Source organism: Sinohyriopsis cumingii, chromosome 2 (assembly GCF_028554795.1).
Source record: "Sinohyriopsis cumingii isolate HCF-2022 chromosome 2, ASM2855479v2, whole genome shotgun sequence".
Classification (NCBI taxonomy): domain Eukaryota; kingdom Metazoa; phylum Mollusca; class Bivalvia; order Unionida; family Unionidae; genus Sinohyriopsis; species Sinohyriopsis cumingii.
In genome coordinates, this window is record NC_142962.1 from 139,075,343 (window position 1) to 139,095,275 (window position 19,933).

At 34.0% G+C, this 19,933-nt stretch overlaps 1 protein-coding gene across 3 annotated transcripts in view; it reads left to right on the plus strand.

The window, feature by feature from the left end:
* The window catches only part of LOC149805927 (epsin-2-like), a 112,168-nt gene extending 96,922 nt beyond the window's left edge, over window positions 1-15,246 (plus strand). For all 3 annotated transcript variants that reach the window (XM_089950709.1, XM_089950711.1, XM_089950710.1), the window contains one exon: window positions 516-15,246. In XM_089950709.1, coding sequence (XP_089806835.1) covers window positions 516-718 — 203 coding nt within the window. In that variant the 3' untranslated portion in view covers window positions 719-15,246. The remainder of the gene's footprint in view (window positions 1-515) is intronic.
* The last annotated feature ends 4,687 nt before the right edge of the window (window positions 15,247-19,933 follow it).

The following is a 19,933-nucleotide window of genomic DNA, read 5'->3' on the forward strand; positions in this document are numbered from 1 at the left end:
AACTTTTTTTCCAGTAGAGATGTGAAATGTTTCGATATTATGTGAATGCTTTGTGTTGAAGATTTTGCATGTTTGATGAGGGATACAGCATTGTTGCAAGTGAGACACGACGTTTCATGGATCCTTGTTAATTTTAAGCATTAGAACCTTGAAGAAAAAAATTAACAAATTATTAGATGGATTAAGTTAGAATTACTTTGTTTGCTGTGTATGAATTCTATGTCCTATTTTCAGGAGTTAATGTTTATTGTTAGCTATTTAGTAAATAATATCAAATAATAAGTCTTTTAAACCACCAGTCAAAGAAGAGACAACAAATGTAAATCAGAATATTTTGACACCATTACATTTTTCTGATTAATTAAAGTGGAATATCTCTGACATAAAATCTGAGTGAATAGATTAGCAACATGATTTATACTACTTGGCAACAAAGTTTTTACACTAAAAACAATTTTGCTTCATTTTAGAATAATGTCATGCTCATTAAATAAAGGGTAAAATTGTCTTTGCAGGTGTCAAAAATCCATTTGCAGCAAGCTCAACTAACCCATTTGAACAGCCCACTCAAACCCAGCGAGTTCCCTTGAGTCAGCTTCAGCAGTCTTATAATGTACCATTCATTCAAACTAGTTCAGCAGGACTTCTTCCAGCTCCACTGGTCCCAATGACAGGACAACCAATGCAGCCCCAACAGAGTTATAACCCTTTCTTATGAGTAAAGCCAGCTGATCAACATGTATTGTATTACAGACTATACCGTTATGATCTGTATGCTATCAAACTGAACAATTATGCATGTTTGTATGATCAGCCTTACACTAGAATATTTGTTTTGGACTTTTTTCAGTAGCCTGCCAGTATTTCCTGGAGGAGTAACCATTCAATACAATATTTATATGAGCATAAGTACCTTATTTACTATATATGTTGGGACAGTATATAACTATTCAGACATCTTAAATTATTTTTTAAAATTATTATTTAATGTAATGTAAGTTTTGGGACATGTAAATAATTTTTTCAAAGATGAATGTTTTGTGACCTTCTTGTATGGTCTTGGCTTCTGTCTAGTTAAACGTCCCTGTTATCAGACCTAGTCTCTCCCAGTCAAGTAAACATTTCAGTTTTTCATTCAGTTGAACATATACCCAACATAATGAAATGTCTTGCATAATAAACAATTATACCCATACTATTAGAAGTACTAAACTGTTTTCATTGTATTTCATCAGCTTGAGAAAGAAAACAAGCCATGAACTGATCATTACATTGCTTGAGCACTGTATTAGGTAAGGCCACTTATAGCAGTGAAAATTTTAATTCAGCAGTGACCAGGATTTTCACTACCATAACCTGAAGAATAGTTGATGTCATAAACATAGAAATCTAACACTTAGCAAATTTTAATTTGCAAAGTGACTTGTATCTTGAACTAATAACATTTTTGTGACCATTTTTCCAAATGAGTGTGGCAGCTACAGTAACTGTGATGTCTGCATATTTAAGTGTAAGACCCACTTAGATAAAGAAAAAAAAATGTATTTTATTTTTCATCAAAGATTGTTGAAATGTTTCAGCAATAGGTTCAACATTACATAAGATTGGGACTTAGTAATTTTTTATTTTTGAACATTTTGAGACCAAGGTCCTGAGTGAGTAATTTCAGTTTTTAAGTTTTGGGGGAAGGAAATTTTTTTCTTCTATTCACAAGGTTGAAGATAGTCAAAGTACGTGCTGTAAAATCAAGATAAAAGGTGTATACCAATTTGAAAAATACATGGGTCTTCCAGTCATTGCCTCAGATTGAGATGCTGATATGAAATTTAAACACATGGGTCTTCTGGTTAGGGCTTCAGATTGAGATGTTGATATGGAAAATAAACACATGGATCTTATGGTTAGGGCCTCAGATTGAGATGTTGATATGGAAAATAAACATGGATCTTATGGTTAGGGCCTCAGATGGAGATGTTGATATGGAAATTAAACACTTGATATGGAAAAAACACATGGGTCTTCTGGTTAGAGCCTGTGATTGAGTTATATGGTCAATAAACACATGAGTCTTCTGGTTAGGGCCTCAGATGGAAATGTTGATATGGAAAATAAACACATGGATCTTATGGTTAGGGCCTCAGATGGAGATGTTGATATGGAAAATAAACACTTGCTATGGAAAAAACATAGGTCTTCTGGTTAGAGCCTGTGATTGAGTTGCTTACATGGTCAGTAAACACATGGGTCTTCTGGTTAGGGCCTGTGATTGAGTTGCTTATATGATCAATAAACACATGGGTCTTCTGGTTAGGGCCTGTGATTGAGTTGCTTATATGATCAATAAACACATGGGTCTTCTGGTTAGGGCCTGTGATTGAGTTGCTTACATGGTCAGTAAACACATGGGTCTTCTGGTTAGGGCCTGTCATTGAGTTGCTTATATGGTCAATAAACACATCGGCCTTCTGGTTAGGGCCTGTCATTGAGTTGCTTATATTGTCAATAAACACATGGGTCTTCTGGTTAGAGCCTGTCATTGAGTTTTGCTTATATGATCAATAAACACATGGGTCTTCAGGTTAGAGCCTGTCAATGAGTTGCTTATATGGTCAATAAACACATGGGTCTTCTGGTTAGGGCCTGTCATTGAGTTGCTTATCTGGTCAATAAACACATGGGTCTTCAGGTTAGAGCCTGTCAGTGAGTTGCTTATATGGTCAATAAACACATGGGTCTTCTGATTAGAGCCTGTCAATGAGTTGCTTATATGGTCAATAAACACTCGGGTCTTCTGGTTAGGGTCTGTCATTGAGTTGTTTATATGGTCAATAAACACATGGGTCTTCTGGTTAGAGCCTGTCAATGAGTTGCTTATATGGTCAATAAACACTCGGGTCTTCTGGTTAGGGTCTGTCATTGAGTTGTTTATATGGTCAATAAACACATGGGTCTTCAGGTTACGGAGTCAGATTGAGATCCAGGAGCCCTATAGTAATTAAGGCTGTCACATTTATGCATGTAAATAATATAATATCATGTTATATAATATGTTACCTCTGTAAACCAATAGTGCTCCCATTTACATGATAAATAAAGAAATTACACGATGCAACACATTTTCCCCAAAAGAGGAAAATAATGGCAGTATTGGCTTCAGCAATCATACACCACTCATTAGATAACTCACAAACCTTCTTATAAAGTGGGAGTAGGTATGGATCCCATACTTTCATATTTAAAAAAAAGCCCCCAAATAAGCTTCTAATTTGAATAAAATTGTGATCATAATTGGTAAATGAAACCATGGTAATGCTTATTTTATTTTCAAAAGCAGTGGTTGGTGCCCAGAAATTGGATTCAAAATTATGAAATTCAAAACTTTTAGCTCTACTAGTCATTGACCAGAAGAGCTTTTAGAATGGGCTGATGTCCATCATCTGTCATCTGTCTTTTACCATCAACACATCCATCTGCACAAGTTTGTTATTGCTACTCTCCCTGAACAACTTGGCAGATAGCCATGAAACTTGACACACACATTCATCCTATGGTCCAATTGGTCCTAAATGAAGATGGTGCTGCACAGACATTCAATATGACCATTACAACAGCCATCTTGAAAACCTTGTTATTGCAACTCCTGAATGGATGGTCATATCAGCATGGGGTTTTCACTAAAAGACTTCTTATCGTGTCTGGTTCATCTTATATGAAAACAGTACCAATGTGAGATCTGATATGACCACCATGGCAGCCATTTGTGAAATCTTTTTTCTCCTACTTGGATGTTCTATCTGAAGTCCAGTTTTGCATTGATGGCAGCCATATTGAAAGTTTGTTATTGCTACTTTTCCTGAATAGAAGGTCATATCAACATAGGGTTTTCACCAAAAGACTTCTGTGATTAGTCCTAAATGAAAATGGTACCGATCTGACATCCAGTATTGCCAGCATGTCAGCCATATTAAAAATCTTAATCAAAACTTTGACCTGCACAGAAAGTCATATTCAAAAATGATGTAGATCTGGCATCCAATATGGCTGAAACACAGAAACCATCCTGAAAATCTTGTTATGGCTATGCCCCCTGAATGGATAGTTATATCAACATGAGTATTTCAGTAAAGATGTTTTATGATGTCTTCTTGGTTTTAAATAAAAATGGTACTGATCTGACCTCTAATACAGCCACCACAATAGTCAGCTTGAGTGTGATTTGTATTTTTAACGTAGCTTAAACAATTTTTCAGTTATATTGCTACGATGTCTGCAGTGAGGCAGTTTATAGTGATGTCTAGTACTGGGCATCATTTTGCAGACATGTAGCATGATGTCCCATCCAGTCACATTATTCTGACACCAGGCCAACTAGTCCTAACACTAATCTATTAATACTGAGGACCTAGTGTAGCAGCTGTTATTATCATTTTTTATAAGTCTTTTGGTATGACTTGGCCGGTAATCAAACCCGCGACGTCCCGCATCCGAGTCCACTGGAGCGGTATAGTGAGCTTGCAAATCTTATTGCTACTCCTGAATCGAAAGTCATATCTCTACTCTTTCAAATAGATGGCTTTATCATCATGTTTGTTTTTAGCCAATAGTCTTCTTATGATACCTAGTTGGTCCAAAATGAAAACCTCACATTTTTTTAAAACTAAAATTATTATTCCAGTTTTGTCAGTAATATAATATTTGTTACTCATCATTTACAGAAGTATTTGTCTGACGTTGAATATAAATTTAAATATATTTTATTGAAAATAAAATTGAGAATTATCTCCCCTGAGAAACTTGAAATGCAAATAGTTCTAAAATAACAAGACAGATTTCTTTTTAAACATTTCCACCATTGCTTACGTTAGGATTACCACTTTATTTTGACCATATATATTGTTAAACTTCTTTGTCGCTTAAGGTATATGTACTTATTTTCCAGATTTTGTGGTAATATAATTAAGTATTAAACTAATTGGTCATTTTGTTCAGTCTCCACAAAAGGTGTGTTAGGCATGGACAAAAGCATGCATACCACTTTGCCCATTTGGAACATGATCTTTGCAGTTATCTGTTTGGCTGTGGGGGTGGGGCTGGACAGAAGCCTGCATACCACTTTGCCTATTTGGGACATGATCTTTGCAGTTATCAGATCTGGGGAGACAGAAACCTGCATACCACTTTGCCTACTTGAGAAATGATTTTTGCAGTAATCAGTTCTGGAGTATAAAATAAAGGTCAAAGCTACTGATCATTGTGTGCAGTTTATGAGAATGCAAAATTAAACTTCAGTTCTTTTTATTTTATCTTCATGTGTACGTATGTTATCTAAGCAAACTATTTATGGAATAATTCATATCCAAGTGTTACATGTTTTAATATCACTTGTTTTTCATAATCTTTTTTTTTTGCTGTTAGATGGAAAGGGTGCTTATTCATTTTTTTTATTGATGAATTAAATGTGATGGCATAGGTTATTCTAGTAATTTGCCACCCCATCTTTGTCTGTGATTGCAGGTTTAAGTAATATAAAATGAATAAAGTTGTATGAATTCAGTGCAGTTTCGAGAAAGCAGCTGTATACTATATCTGAAACATTACTGTAACTTTTTATATTGTAATAGCATAGTTGGAGTGAAGATGCACACACACACACACACACACACATGAGTTCAAATCCCATAAATTTCAAATCCCATAAATTTAATCTCCTGTATGCTGTATTATTGATAAAATTACATCAGTATACTTGTAAGTTTTAGTCTTTTCTGGTTAGTGGCTAATACAGCTAACAGTTGGATTGAATGATTTTGGAGTCTCCTTTTCAAGCACTACCTTAATTCACTAAATCACTCTTACAATCAGAACATTATTTTTCCAGTTGGGGAAAGTAATTTCCCCTCTAAATTTTCATTTTTTGAATAGACTCTGTATCACAACCCTGCTAATGATATGTTGTACCATAAAACTGGAATATAGCCTTTTGTTGCTGTTTTACAGCTGAAAAAGATGCAGCCTTGAATTTACTGATTAAATAGTGATCCATGTACAGTCAAATCTCATAAATTTGACTTTCAGTTATCCAACTTTATCACATGACCTTTCCATGTTCTAGCATCATAATGAGATGCTATTAAACTTTTATGACGCTGTTGTAAGTCCTAGCAGTGTAACAAATAGCATCATTGAGTACTGTAAAATCTTATGATAAATCGATTTTGTTGAATTGGTGTTGACTAGATGCAAAATATATGAAATTATTTGAATTCTACAATGTACTGCTCACAGCAAGCAGCTTTTGATGCAAAGTGTTTTTCAAACTGGTTTCATGGCATTGCATGTCAAATGAACATACGTAAGGTTGTTGACATCCTATCTGTTATTCATTTCTGACAGTTGTGCTCATCCTAGGATTTTAATTAGAATGGAAAACTAGAATATTCTGATCTGAAGTGATTGTAGGTCTTAGATTTCAGGCATGATAAGCATCAGGAACCAATGTACACTAGAGTTGTATAGTGCACTAATCTTTGATTGTTTTGGGTATCAGAGCTTCAATTTTTAAGTAATTGTGAACTCTTATTCTTGTGAATAAATTAATGCTTCAGATGAATCAAAATTTGAACACCATAACTAAAACCAGCTTAGAATTAGTCTAAAATATTTAAGATGTTTTTATGTTATATTGAATTGTGTTGCCTTCATTTTCTTCACTCCCCAAGATAAATGGAATGATTTTCTTCTTCCACTGGTTAAAATTCTGCTTGTGAGTAAAGTATGGTGCTATATGTAAAGGTGTTATTTATGTAATTGTTTCCTTTTTGTGATAAGATCTTACAAGGTTATTGTTTTAATTTAAAAAATGGGAGATTCATTTGAAACATAAGTTTAACTGTTGGCAATCATATTTGCAAGAAGAATGAATGAATGTACTTTATCATGTTCATTAGTAATTTTTCATTTGTTCTTAATTAACAGCAGTCCCACACTGTGGGACTCTTAAGTACAACACGGATACGGTCATGACTCCCTTTATTTTGCTTGGTGCTATTTTTGCTTGTAATATACCCCAGTATAAAACAGCCTTGACTAGAACTATACACTGTATATACTCCCTTACAAGTTGAGTCAAATTGCAAACCAGCAAAAATTCTGACCAGCCTTATCATAATGCACCTTCAAATCAAGGTATATATCTAGTGATTACTCTTAACAAACTGTACAGATCCTGATCTGCCAGCACATTATGAGATGGCATATCTGGGTCTGTGCAGTTTGCAGTGGGATTCTCTTTATAAGCAAGCATAAACAATACTTTATGGCCTTCACTAACAGTATGATTTTGATGGACCCTATTGTCAAGTCTTGCTATCTATGGATGACTGCCTAATATGGAAAAAGCTGCATTAATCATTAAAATAATTATTGATAAAAGATGCTTTTAACATTATAGGCATACAGTTATTCAATATATATATATTTATATCAAGCCAGTGTATATGGGAGGCTGAAAGACATTATTTTGCCAGTAGCAATGTATGGTTGAAGTTTTCATTTGCATTTATTTCCTAAACCACTTGATAGATTCTTATCATGCTTGGCAAGAATTATAAAGCTAAGACAATTGATCCTGTCACATAATCTTTTGACCATGGGGTCGGGATTACAGTCAGTCAGTTTGTTATAAATTTTTCATCTGATGATGTTTCTTTAACCCTTTAATGAATTGTGTTCTTACTTGGGATGAATCATTATGAAGTGAAGACAATTCATTATGCAGCATTATCAGTTGTCTTTTTGACTTTGGGGTCAAGGCCACAGTCATAAAAGATTTGTGTTGAATTTTTGGTTACAGTTTTTCATTTCTTACATTTTCTAACACTCCTTAGGGCTTTTCATCCTAGGATAAATTATAAAGGATAAACAGTTTTGCAACATGCTTAGACGACAACCTAATAACCATGAAGCAAAGGTCATACATTTCACAGCATTGCTTTGATTTTAGGCTCAGCATGTAAGCCCTAACCACCGTGCTTTTATTGAATATGATCATTTTATTGTGGATGGATGAAATCAGATTGTGTTTAGGACTCGTTTCTTTGCTATTGTGCCACTAACATTTCTTGGGGATATATTTTAGTCTCATATTTATTGTTAAAAAAAATGCTCAGTGAGAAGTTACACTCAGTACAATAAAATTTTAATTATCTATACTAGCTGGGAGACTCGGACTTGTCTAAATGATTGATTCTCCAAGTAAGTAATATTAAGTCAAGAAAACTTTTTGTTGGTTCAGATGAGTGAAAAAATCTGATACTTCATTTACAGATTGTCAATGCCTTACTTGATGTGAGCTATTACTCTTTATTTCATTTTGCGGTAATTAAACAAAATGTTTACCATTACCAATTTCAGATTTACAGATTGTCAATGCCTTACTTGATGTAAGCTATTACTCTTTATTTCATTTTGCTGTAATTAAACAAAATGTTTACCATTACCAATTTCAGATTTACAGATTGTCAATGCCTTACTTGATGTGAGCTATTACTCTTTATTTCATTTTGCTGTAATTAAACAAACGTTTACCACTAGCAGTTTCATATTTAAATGTATACACTCTTTACCATTTTTTTACATTCTTTACCAGATTTCTCTTTTTAAAAACCCTCATTAAAAGACCCACACCATAATTCTATAATAAATATTTCAGTTATGTGTTCTTATGTTTTGCAAGTAGAAATGTATTTGAATGTTATCATTTACGTTCCAAATAATATGGTTTTCATAATATTATTAATAACTGTGTATCATGTAACATTAATTTGTTTCAACATACATGTACATGTAGAACAATATTAACAATTCATACTCTGTGTATCATCATAAAATAATGCATTTTCTAAATGTTCACATTCATTCTATTGTCACACATTTATTTCCCTTTTGTTTGATATACAAGCTCCTTCATTATTTGTTACAGAATCCCAGAGTGATGTTTTGATTTGTTCTTTTAAGGATTTTTAACCCCTTTGTAAAGAGGCATGCATGTAACAAAGTATATTGATAGAATAAGTTTATCATATGATCTTTTATATGCATTTGGATGTTTTCAATTGCTTATTTTTCTTGTCAACAGGGTTGCTTTATTATATCATTTGAATATATCATTGGAGCTGGGTAATGAGTTATGATTGAAAATATTTGTATGCAGAACAAGAAGACAAACTTTATATCCTTGAATGAAAATAATCAGTCTTTGACACATTATCTGCACATGCTTATCGGTGCTGATTGTTTTAATTTGCATACTTAATTTAGAACCAATAGATCAGTTTGTGGATATTGTGGTACATTGTTGTCCTAAGTTGTTCTTTAAAGTGAGCCTCTGTTGTAACAGTATACATGAAATAGGCTATTTTCACATTTTTTTAAAAAAATGACCACTATATTTGACACCATGTGGGATTTAAGCACTGTAGTTATATCTATACAGTATTGTGACAGATGAAACAAGTGTTAGTCACTTTGGGATTGGAGGTTGTGGTATGAGGTTTGAATCCAGCCAGTCATGGTTGTTGTGAACTTGAACAAGGCACTTACCTGTGATTACTTCTCTGGGTCTAGCTATAATGTGTTACCATTATTCACAGCAGGTTAACCTGTTGTGGACTGGCACCCAATCATAGTGATTCATACACTCATTCATTTTACAGTATGGAAACCAGAACACATAACCGTAATTACTCCTTCAGATCTAACTATAACCTGCATTCACTGCAAATTGCCCTTTGGTTGACTGGTACCTAAACCATGCTGATTTATAAACTTATTCATTTCACATGCTTCAGCCTTCTGAAACAATTTGTTGCATTGAAAGACTTTTTCCTTTTCAACAAAATATGTTTTAAAACAAATTTGGTGGAAAGATGCTATTCTTTGTGCAGCATTATTTTTTTATATATATATTTTTTTTTACAAGTCTGGTTTTCATTATATATATATATATATATATATATATATATATATATATATATATATATATATATATATATATATATATATAACAGAAATATCTGGAAATTGTATTTTTAAAATGTTTCTAATACATCATTGACACTATGCAGACTCTGGGGGCATTTAAATATTTATTACAGTAAAGACAAGACTATCCAGACTCATCAGGAGACATTGATTTTATTGATATATCTGGTTGTCCAGAAAACTGTGTATCTGGCTAGGGGTCACTGTCAGTTCATATTATATAAATGTGTGGAGCAATAGTTTTTATAATTAAGGTTGACTCTGTAAAGTCATTAGTGACTGAGAGGGATTAATAGCCCTCCCAAGTCAGTGGCATGCTGTCTACTCTTCTTACTAAGGACAGTTTCTTTTGTTAATTATAACTCACTTTCTATTTTTATCTCTGTTGATATTTGACTTTTGAAAACTAGTAAGCATATTAAATGCATATAACTCAAATTTTAACAAATTCTATCAGATTGTAAGCTTCAGAATTGTTACTGCCATTGATATAGTTTGACTTCTTTATGTAGTATTCAATACAGAAATGTTTAAGCAGAAAATGCTCACAAAAGGTTATTGCCAAAGTATTTTCTACAAATATTTATGAATTATGTAATCAGTTTAAACTTATGAAATAGAAAGAAGAGACTTGAAACCCATTTGAGTTAGATTGTATGCATTTCGAGAGATATTGGTATTTGCTTTTGATCAAAAAAGAAACATGATTAATATCTTGTAATTTATGTTCATCCCTTTGATCTTGTGCAATATACCACATTACCCAAACCCTTGAGACCATTAGTATTTCAATACCTTGATTCATTCATGGGCTGATTTCCAATCAGCATGTTGTACTTTATCATTAACGTTCTGTTAACATTAAAGTATGTTATTCTAACTAGAGGGTATTTATCAGAAGGTTTATATCAATGAATACACATTCACAAGAGAAAGATTCCCCACTACTACCAAGAAACAAGATCAATATTTTTGATCAAAATTTATACAGTATTGGAACCTGTGTGTTTGTCATTTCTTCCGTAATCTGTACACTTAATTTTGTCTTATTTTGGTATACTGTACACCCGATTTGTTGTATTTTCATTGATTTTGTGCAACTTTTGTTTGTCATTTAGTTTCCTTCAGATTGTCACTACCACTGGAGAAACAGCTGTACAGATCTACTGAAAATAAAGAAACTGAGGCACACAGGTTCTCATTAGAAACAGGGTCATGGAAATTTTAATTTATCCCCATCTGAGATGTATCACAAAAGATCAGACTATTTTAGAAACATCACAGCAGGTCTAAGTAACAGTTCGTCTGAAAACTCAGTTGGAGTTGTAAAACCTGCAGATTTAAATTACTACATTAGTTTTCCTAAAAAGTATGATTGTATTCAAAATAATGAGCTTTTTAATTTGTTTGTCTTTGTGAATCTTACATTTGTATTTCATAATTTGTGTACATAATTATGGTAGACATTCCTAATCCAAGCATCAATTATAGGAGTTACCTGATTAGTGGGATGGTGGGGCTTTAGAGCTAAGATTAAAGAATGGTCAAATCCATCATAACTGCTAGTTAGCAAGTCTCCAGGCTTGTATTTGATAATTATAACTTAAGACTAGACTTCTGACTGGATAAAACTCAGACTTAAGCAATGAAATGTCTTAAGATTATACTTAACTTTAAAGACTTGTGTTGGTGAAATTAGGAGAGGCTTTAAGGAATTTTGCATCACTTTTATCCAAAGAATTTTTTTCCAGTGTATCAAAGAACCATTTTTTCTTTTAACTTCTGAGTGCTTGAAACTGCATAATGGCCACAAACCTTCCATTCTGAGCTCAAAGTTGTTTGAAATTATGAAGGTTGAACAAATATTTATATGTTCACATGTAAAGACTAGAAACATTCAGTTTATGAGCACATTACATTTCAAGGGAAAAGACAACTCAAGTCAATTATATGCATAAATCATTAATATCATATAAAGATTTGACTACGTTAAAATTCCATGGAAATGATACAATGCAGATCAGAATATTTTCGTAATTTTACCAGATACACATGGCCCATTGAGTCATTTTATTTTGAAAAAGAATTTGTTTTGTAGCAGATTCATAAATTGATTGAATCTAATTACATAGCAAATTTTATTTGTCAAACTGGCATGTTAGTCTGAAACCATATCTCTTTTTAGATCATTTTATGACATGTTGTAAAATGACTTGCAGAACACTAAATTTCATTTAGTAGCGGTAAAATAGTCATGTATTTATTTCGATAAGTAATCAAGTTGATCTGTCAACTACTATAAGGTTAAAATAGCATTTTTTGTTCTTTTTAATGCTTTAAAATTTGCCACAAACCAGTTGTTAGTTTATGAATACACCTCTGTCAGAAAATGCTTGTTTAATATCCAAGCTATTTTTATTTAGTGTTTATAATTAATGTAGCTATTCTGCAAAGCCAGCTTTGAGTGCCATAACAGCAGTATCTGGCAACTCAGCAGAAAATGCATATCCATCTAATCTTAGCTCCTAAGTCCCCACCATTAAAGGAATTCCAGAACTGAGGTAACTGCATGTAAAACCTAACAAATAATACTACTCTTAGGACTTGAGAAAAGCGGTATTGCTAGGTGGAATTAGTAGTGAAGTATACTGAATACTGAATTTAAAAATTTAGCAACGTGATTTTAGCATCAGTGGCTGATGGTTTGGATTTTTCTTTTATAAAGAAAGGTTGTTTGGAGTACCAGAGATGATGCCTATTTCTTTGATTTTTTTCCATATCAAACAGATAGTACAGTAAGATACATTAGGTTTAATGAGATGTATCCATATGTGTGGAATTTTAGTGATTTTTGATTATATTTTTCTTGGGGGGGTGGATCTGTCGGCTGATTATAATTAAATTTGTCAGAAACTTGCACAATAATTTGCACACAATGCCAGTTTGCATACCATCATTCATTGCCTATTTTGATTTTAAGATCTGACTTTTTTAATGGAAGAAGAGATCTGGTAATTATTAAAAGAATGAACAAGTTTATATTGGAAATCAAATTAATTGATGGATTTTTTTACTTAATAGTTACAGGAATGTTTTAAAGAACAATCATCAGATAGTTGGTATGATCAAGTGTTACTTCATTATTGTCGTCTAACTAAATTTTGAATTGTTAAATTGAATGAATAGACATAAAATTGAAATAATATTCAAATTATCAATAAATGCAAATTGACAGTTTGTGACAATGCCTTGGAGAAATGTGGCAGTTTGCTAGCATAGTTGTATATTAATCAAGATTCTATGACTTCCTGTTTAAATGTGTGTACCTTTCCCTTCATATCCTGCAGTTGCCAAATATTTGTTTTATGTTTGTTGATTAAAGTCTGTTGTATTAATTTATATTAGTAAAGAAGCAATAATACCAGATAGAGGCTTTGTAAGGATTTTTAACCAGTTAGTACTTAGTTACATTACTGGAGTTTTTTTACACCCCACCACAACAGTGTTAGGATATATTGTGTATGTTATCATGTATTATGCAACTTGTGTGCTTCCATCTTTCGCACTTTGATTAGGTCTTTTTATATTCTGCATCTGGTTATCATGACCGGTCTTGTGCAGACTGGTTATCATGACTGGTCTTGTGTATACTGGTTATCATGAATGGTCTTGTGCAGACTGGTTATCATGACTGGTCTTGTGCAGACTGGTTATCATTACCAGGCTCATGCAGTAATTTACTATCTAATACCTCTATTTAAAATGCAGTACTGAAACATGGACACATGTGCATTTTGTTGAGCTCAAGTTAGTGGAAAACTTAAATGTAGTGCTCAGTTCTCCACCTGTAGCAGCAGCTATTGCATTGTCAACAATTTTGTTAGGGTTTTGGCTAAAGTTTTTAATTTGTTCCTAGGCTTGACATGCAGGACATGGCCTTGTATATTTGTGTGTTTTTCTTTTGTATGTTGTCACTTCTTTCCAAAAACATAGTACCTCTGTGTGTGAAATAATGCAATGCCAGTTTTCTTGATGTGTATCTGCTTAGAGCAAGAATAGATTACATCACCATATCGTGATATCATTTGCAAAATATCTTGTGAAATAATAATTCTTATTTCATTATTTGATTGACACTTTAAGCAATAATAAAAGATATTTGATGTATATTAAAAGAGTAGCAAGTAATGTAAATTGGGGGAAAAAAACATTACAACTAGATTACTGTGCAAACAAAAAATATAATAGTCATGGGTAAAGAGTCACTAATATGGTCGAAATATTAATCTATTACTGCTGATTTTAAAGTAACAATGCATACTTTATATTTTTCTTCAAAGTGTGTGAAAGACTGATTCAGTTTGCCATGAAGGGGCTTTCGTTACAGTAAAGTTTAAATCTCTAAGCTGTATCTAGGTAAATATTTCTAATGTAAATGTGAATAATTTCTCTAATATTGTAAATAATATTGTCTATAATAATAATATCTTTAGTATTTATTATGGCTTTTAGTCAGCATACTTGTATGTAAGCTTAGTGATTAGTACCAAGAGTTATATATGGATTATATTTTTGTAGACATGTTGGATAAACTTGCATATGTTTAATTATGGATGGACTTCATATTTGTCTACATATGTTTGGACTGCCATCTCTAACAGTTGTGTTAATAGTTACTTCCCTTTTAACGTTAATTACCTCCCTTCGAACAGGATCCTTTTCCCCCATAAATGGGTTTTCTTTACTTGATTAAAATACAAGTGAAGTAAAATACAATTTATATTAAAGTATATTAAAAACGTCTGTCAAGAGGAAGTTAATAATGCTGGTAATAGAGGAAATATCAAAAGATGAAATTACCCTTGTTGAAAAGTGTGATAAAGCACCAGGTGGAAAGGTACTGATGCTACAGCTCACACCTTTAAAGCATTCTTGTCCTCTCTGAAGAAGCATGATAAAGCTATCTTTTTCAGCTTGGAAGATATGTAACGGTTTTTTATGCCTTGATAAGAGTGGCCAATGAGTGAACAACGTGCTCAAAAGTTTTCAATTGCTTATCTTGGTACTCTTTTCTTTTACGTTTTTGCCTGGTTTGCACACAAAAGCATTTTTGTCACTGGTCTGTGAATTTCAGTCCCTAAATTTGCTAAAGTTTGTACATGTACGATTTAAACTCTCGTTAAATTGTATTAAATATAATTATTATTTTGTTGTTGTTCTTTTGATTCACAGTAGAAGTAAGATCTTGGCTGCTCTTGTTAAAACATCTTCAAAGATGTCGTTGATTTTAGATTAATCCAGATTTCTATTGTCTTGATGTTCCAAAGAAGCGTCATCATTGTAGCAGTGTTTGTAAATGAATAAATGAAAAAGTGATGGTTGATAGTTCTGAAGGATTCTGACAACATCGAGATGGTTTTTACATTACGAGACCAGTGTATCACTTGTCCACTGATTCCATTGTAGCTGAATTAAGATTTACTGTTAGCCGTTTCGAAAATCATACAACTTCTGTCAGATCCTGTATTCAACTGAAATTTTGGCTGTTATTATTGTATGAATAAGGTTCACACCCTTGTTGCGTATAATCTGGATGAGATTGTGTGAAAATAATCCGCTAAAGAAAAGAAGTGCTTACGGTCAAATTAAACCCATATGAGAGTGACAGAGAAACTAAGTCTTCTAAGGATTAGTTGGTCTTTACTTTGGGCTGTTCCATTTAAATATACATGGTACACAGGGAAGGCAGCTTAAAAAAAAATAAGCCAGGGTACTTTTATTTCAGAGTTCTTATTAAAATGATACGAAATATCTAAATTGCATCTATGGGTGAGTACCTCACATTAAAAGTGCCTTCCCTGGGTTCCATGTATGTTTTATTGGAACAGCCCTTAATGACTAGGGTGACTATTTATATTTTTGAACATATTCCAATTCTGCCTTTACATCTTACTTTCTCTTCTTTGCCACCATTTGTAACGTGTTTGTGAATCATGTTGACGAGAATCAGAATTTTCCAAACCTTATAAACGGTCGTATCATTATGCTCATCCACATCGATGGGCTGATATAAAAATAAGCACGTACAATCTTCACTAAAATTATGATTATACTCTTCTATTCTAGATTTGAAGAATAAGCTTATATCTCGCCTCAATAGACAGTCGCTGGCACCATCGTAGGGGCATTTGTAAGTGAGATAGTGTTGGCTGGCACCATGGTCTGTGTGGTTTAATTTTTTTTTTTTTTTTTTTTTTTTGTTCAGTTATGGAATTAATGACAGTTTGCTTATACGTTAGGCGTCATAGACATCGTTAAATTTTCTTCCCTAATAACAATCTGGGTACACTCACTGTAATCGACAACATTCGACTTAATTTCGATCAATGGAAATGTTACAAATGCCTAAAGGTGGTTAAACTTTCATTAAATAGCAATTAAATAAGTTTTGTCAGAGGAAATTCGTGTTTTGGTTTATCATTTAATTCTGTTTCTGGGGCCCCGAGTGGCCGAATGGTCTAAAGCTCTCACCGTTCCGGATCACTGCCATCTTACCCCTGTCTGCGTGGGTTCGAGTCTCAGTCTCGGTTAGCATGGGTATGTGAGAAAGCCTGCCAGTAGCTTCTCGTGGGTCGGTGGTTCTTCCCGGGGTTTTCCAGGGTTCTTCCGCCACCAGTTACACGCATAACCTATCATGTGCTGAAAAATGGCGTCAGACCCTATAACAAACAAACAACAATTCTGTTTCAGTGTAATCATCAGTAAGGCTACACGCCCTTTTGTATTCAAGTGTGAAAAATGCCACTTTATCATCACTGCTATGTTCGCGAGCAAGATTTGAGAACATGATTTAGTGCCGAAAATGTGTTTTGATCTAAAACTTCCAGAAGTACTTGTTGTATTGTTACACTCAGTTAACAGAAGACCTGCTTTGTATTATTACGTTACTTACGTCTTAGATTCAATCGCCGAAACCCTCTCAAGGATCCTGGATAGCAAACTAGAAGACCTGCAGATTGGCCAGGCAACTGCGGAATATGACTGGGCCTCCTTTAGAGACACTGTCTACTCCACCACCCTCTTACATCTGCGACAGACGGCGCGCAAGAACCTGGACTGGTTCGATGAGAACAACCAGGAGACAAAGACACTGCTCGCAGAAAAACAATGCCTACAAAGAGCCTTTAGGTGCCCATCTTTAGCTTCCAAGCAGGCGGCCTTTACATTATGAACAGAAGACCTGCTTTGTATTGTTACGGAGTCACCTGGCTCAGCAGTAAAGCAGACGAGATTCGGTCCTTTGGGGACAGAAATGACTCAAAACGCTTCTCTCCCCACCCCCTAGTCATCTGGGTCCTCTTCCCTCCTCAGTGCAGATGGGAAAACACTGCTTACATACAAGGCTCAGATCCTGGAGCGATGGACCGAATACTTCAGTGACGTCCTCAACCGTCCATCATCCATCAACGATGAAGTTATAGAACATAGAACGCTTGCCTCAAATGGAAACTATTGCTGAACTGGACACTCCACCCAGTGAGCAAGAAGTTAAGAAAGCCTCAGTCTGCTGTCCTGTGGAAAAGCTCCATGCCATACCAGCCGAGGTGTACAAAGATCGGGGACCTGTACTGCTGCAGAGCTGAGAGACCTCTTCCAAGAAAAATGGAATGAAGGGATGGTCTCACGGGAATTTAAGGCCACCTACATAGTCCATCTCTACTAGCGAAAGGGCAACCGTCATTGCTGCGACAACCACAAAGGAATCTCCCTCCTGTCAATCGCTGGCAAGATACTTTCTCGCTCCTGCCCAGTCGCCTCAATCACCGTATTCAACAGGGGCTACTCCCAGAAACTATTTGTTTCTGCGCAGGCCGTAGGAAAATCGACATGACATTCGCTGCACGACAACTTTAGGAGAAATGACAGAAAGATACAGAAAATACTATGGCCGATAGCGGCCATGAATAAAACAAACAAAAGACAACTATTAATTTTATCTTTGAAAAAGAATAAACGCCGTATCATGATAATCGTGGAGGAACTGAACATCGGTTCGATTACTATGAACCTAAATGAACATAAAATCAATAACACGAAAGAAGATGCTTGGAATATAACATAGTTGTGCTTCAAGAGACTCGTAACAAAGATAACGAAGTGAAAAAGAATCGGAAAAAATTAGTGAAATAGTACTAACGAACAATAATTTAAGAGAAAGTATTGCAGGAGTGGCAATTATTTTAAAGTTAGGCAAATCCACACCTCAATGGAAAATTTATAACGTCAGTGAGGACCTTTTAAAGGGAAACAAAAACACAAAGATGAATAATTGGCACATCCTAAATTTAAACGTTCAACCTAAATACAGTACAAAGAAAATATAATTTATTGAGAAATTTAAAGACTTTAAACAATTTTTTGACGGAAAACTAGTATAGCTGTGGCTTTTCATTGGGGGGGGGGGATCATATAGAAGTAGGGGATACACTGGGAAAACTATTTACTTAGAGAACCTGTATTAAAATTCATCAGAAAAACGACTTAAATGATATTTATAGGGACCAAATCCTAATCAGAAGAATACATGCATATAATTATGGGAATGACAACGGAAGTAGACTTGATAAAGATTAGATATCTAAGACACGGACAATATACGGTAAAGAATACGAAATACAAGATCTAATAATATCGGATCGCAAAGGAAAGCCAAGGAAAAAATGGGGACCTGGTTTTTGGAAGGTTAACAACTCGAAAAGTAAAGATAAATACTACCAAGATCAGATAAAAACAATTGTAACTGAACTCATAAACGACAATCCAATATAATAGACGAATGGGATGTTTCAGAAGCAATCGTATTGAAAATGAAACACTGTTGCTAAAAAATAAAAGGTGAAAGAGGGCATGCAAGAGATAATAATTGTGAATCAAAGTTGTGGGGGAAAAAGGGGGAATCCAAAATAGCATTCTAACAATACAGACTACAATCGACTATTGTACAAGTCACACTGGTCATTTAGGCATTCAACCCCGATTATTCCAGTAATGGGCGTAATTTTGTAGAATTTGATTCTGCATATGTTTATATAGCAAGTATTCACTTCATTTGGATTCATATACATCCATATTCCGTTAGAAGGTCATTATTCATACGCCCCGATAGGTACATACGGCAAAATCAACGTTAAAGTACGTAGACATTTTTGGATGAAATGAGCCTAAAGGTGTGATCCAGTATAATCCGGATTGAATGTCGCACCCTGTGTTGTCACGATGAAAGTTACGCATATTGATAAACAAATTCGTACTACCCTCGATCGTGACGATTCCACTCGACGCGCTCTTATTTTGACCCAAGTTTAGTACATGGCCACCACTGTAAAAGACCAAAGAGATCGATAATTTTCATCGGGAAGTTTCTTGATGACGCTTAAAGAACAGATCATTAAAAAATCAGGATTGAATAGAATTTGGTTAAAGAAAAGTAGTGTTAGATTTTGAAGAAAAAAAAAATTATATTTAATTTAAAATGAGTAAATGCGTATGCATGACATATGTGAATTGTTCTATACTTAAATACAAGGGGAGAAAAAGGAGCTGTGATACTCTTTGATCAAGAAAAAGTCGTTGATCGATATGAGCCTAACTATATGAATTTTTGGTTTCGTAGACATTTTTCGAAGATGAACTAAAATCCTGTAAAGGAGCATTTTCTCTGGAGTACAGGTAAATGATGCAAAATATAAAGAATTTCAAATACGAAGGTCAGTCATATAGGGATGTCCCCTGTCAATGTTTTTATATGTAATAGAAATTGAAGTCTTGTGCTCCAAGACTAGAAACAATGGAAACATCCAAGGTATAAAACCAACCAATCCAAAACAAGAAC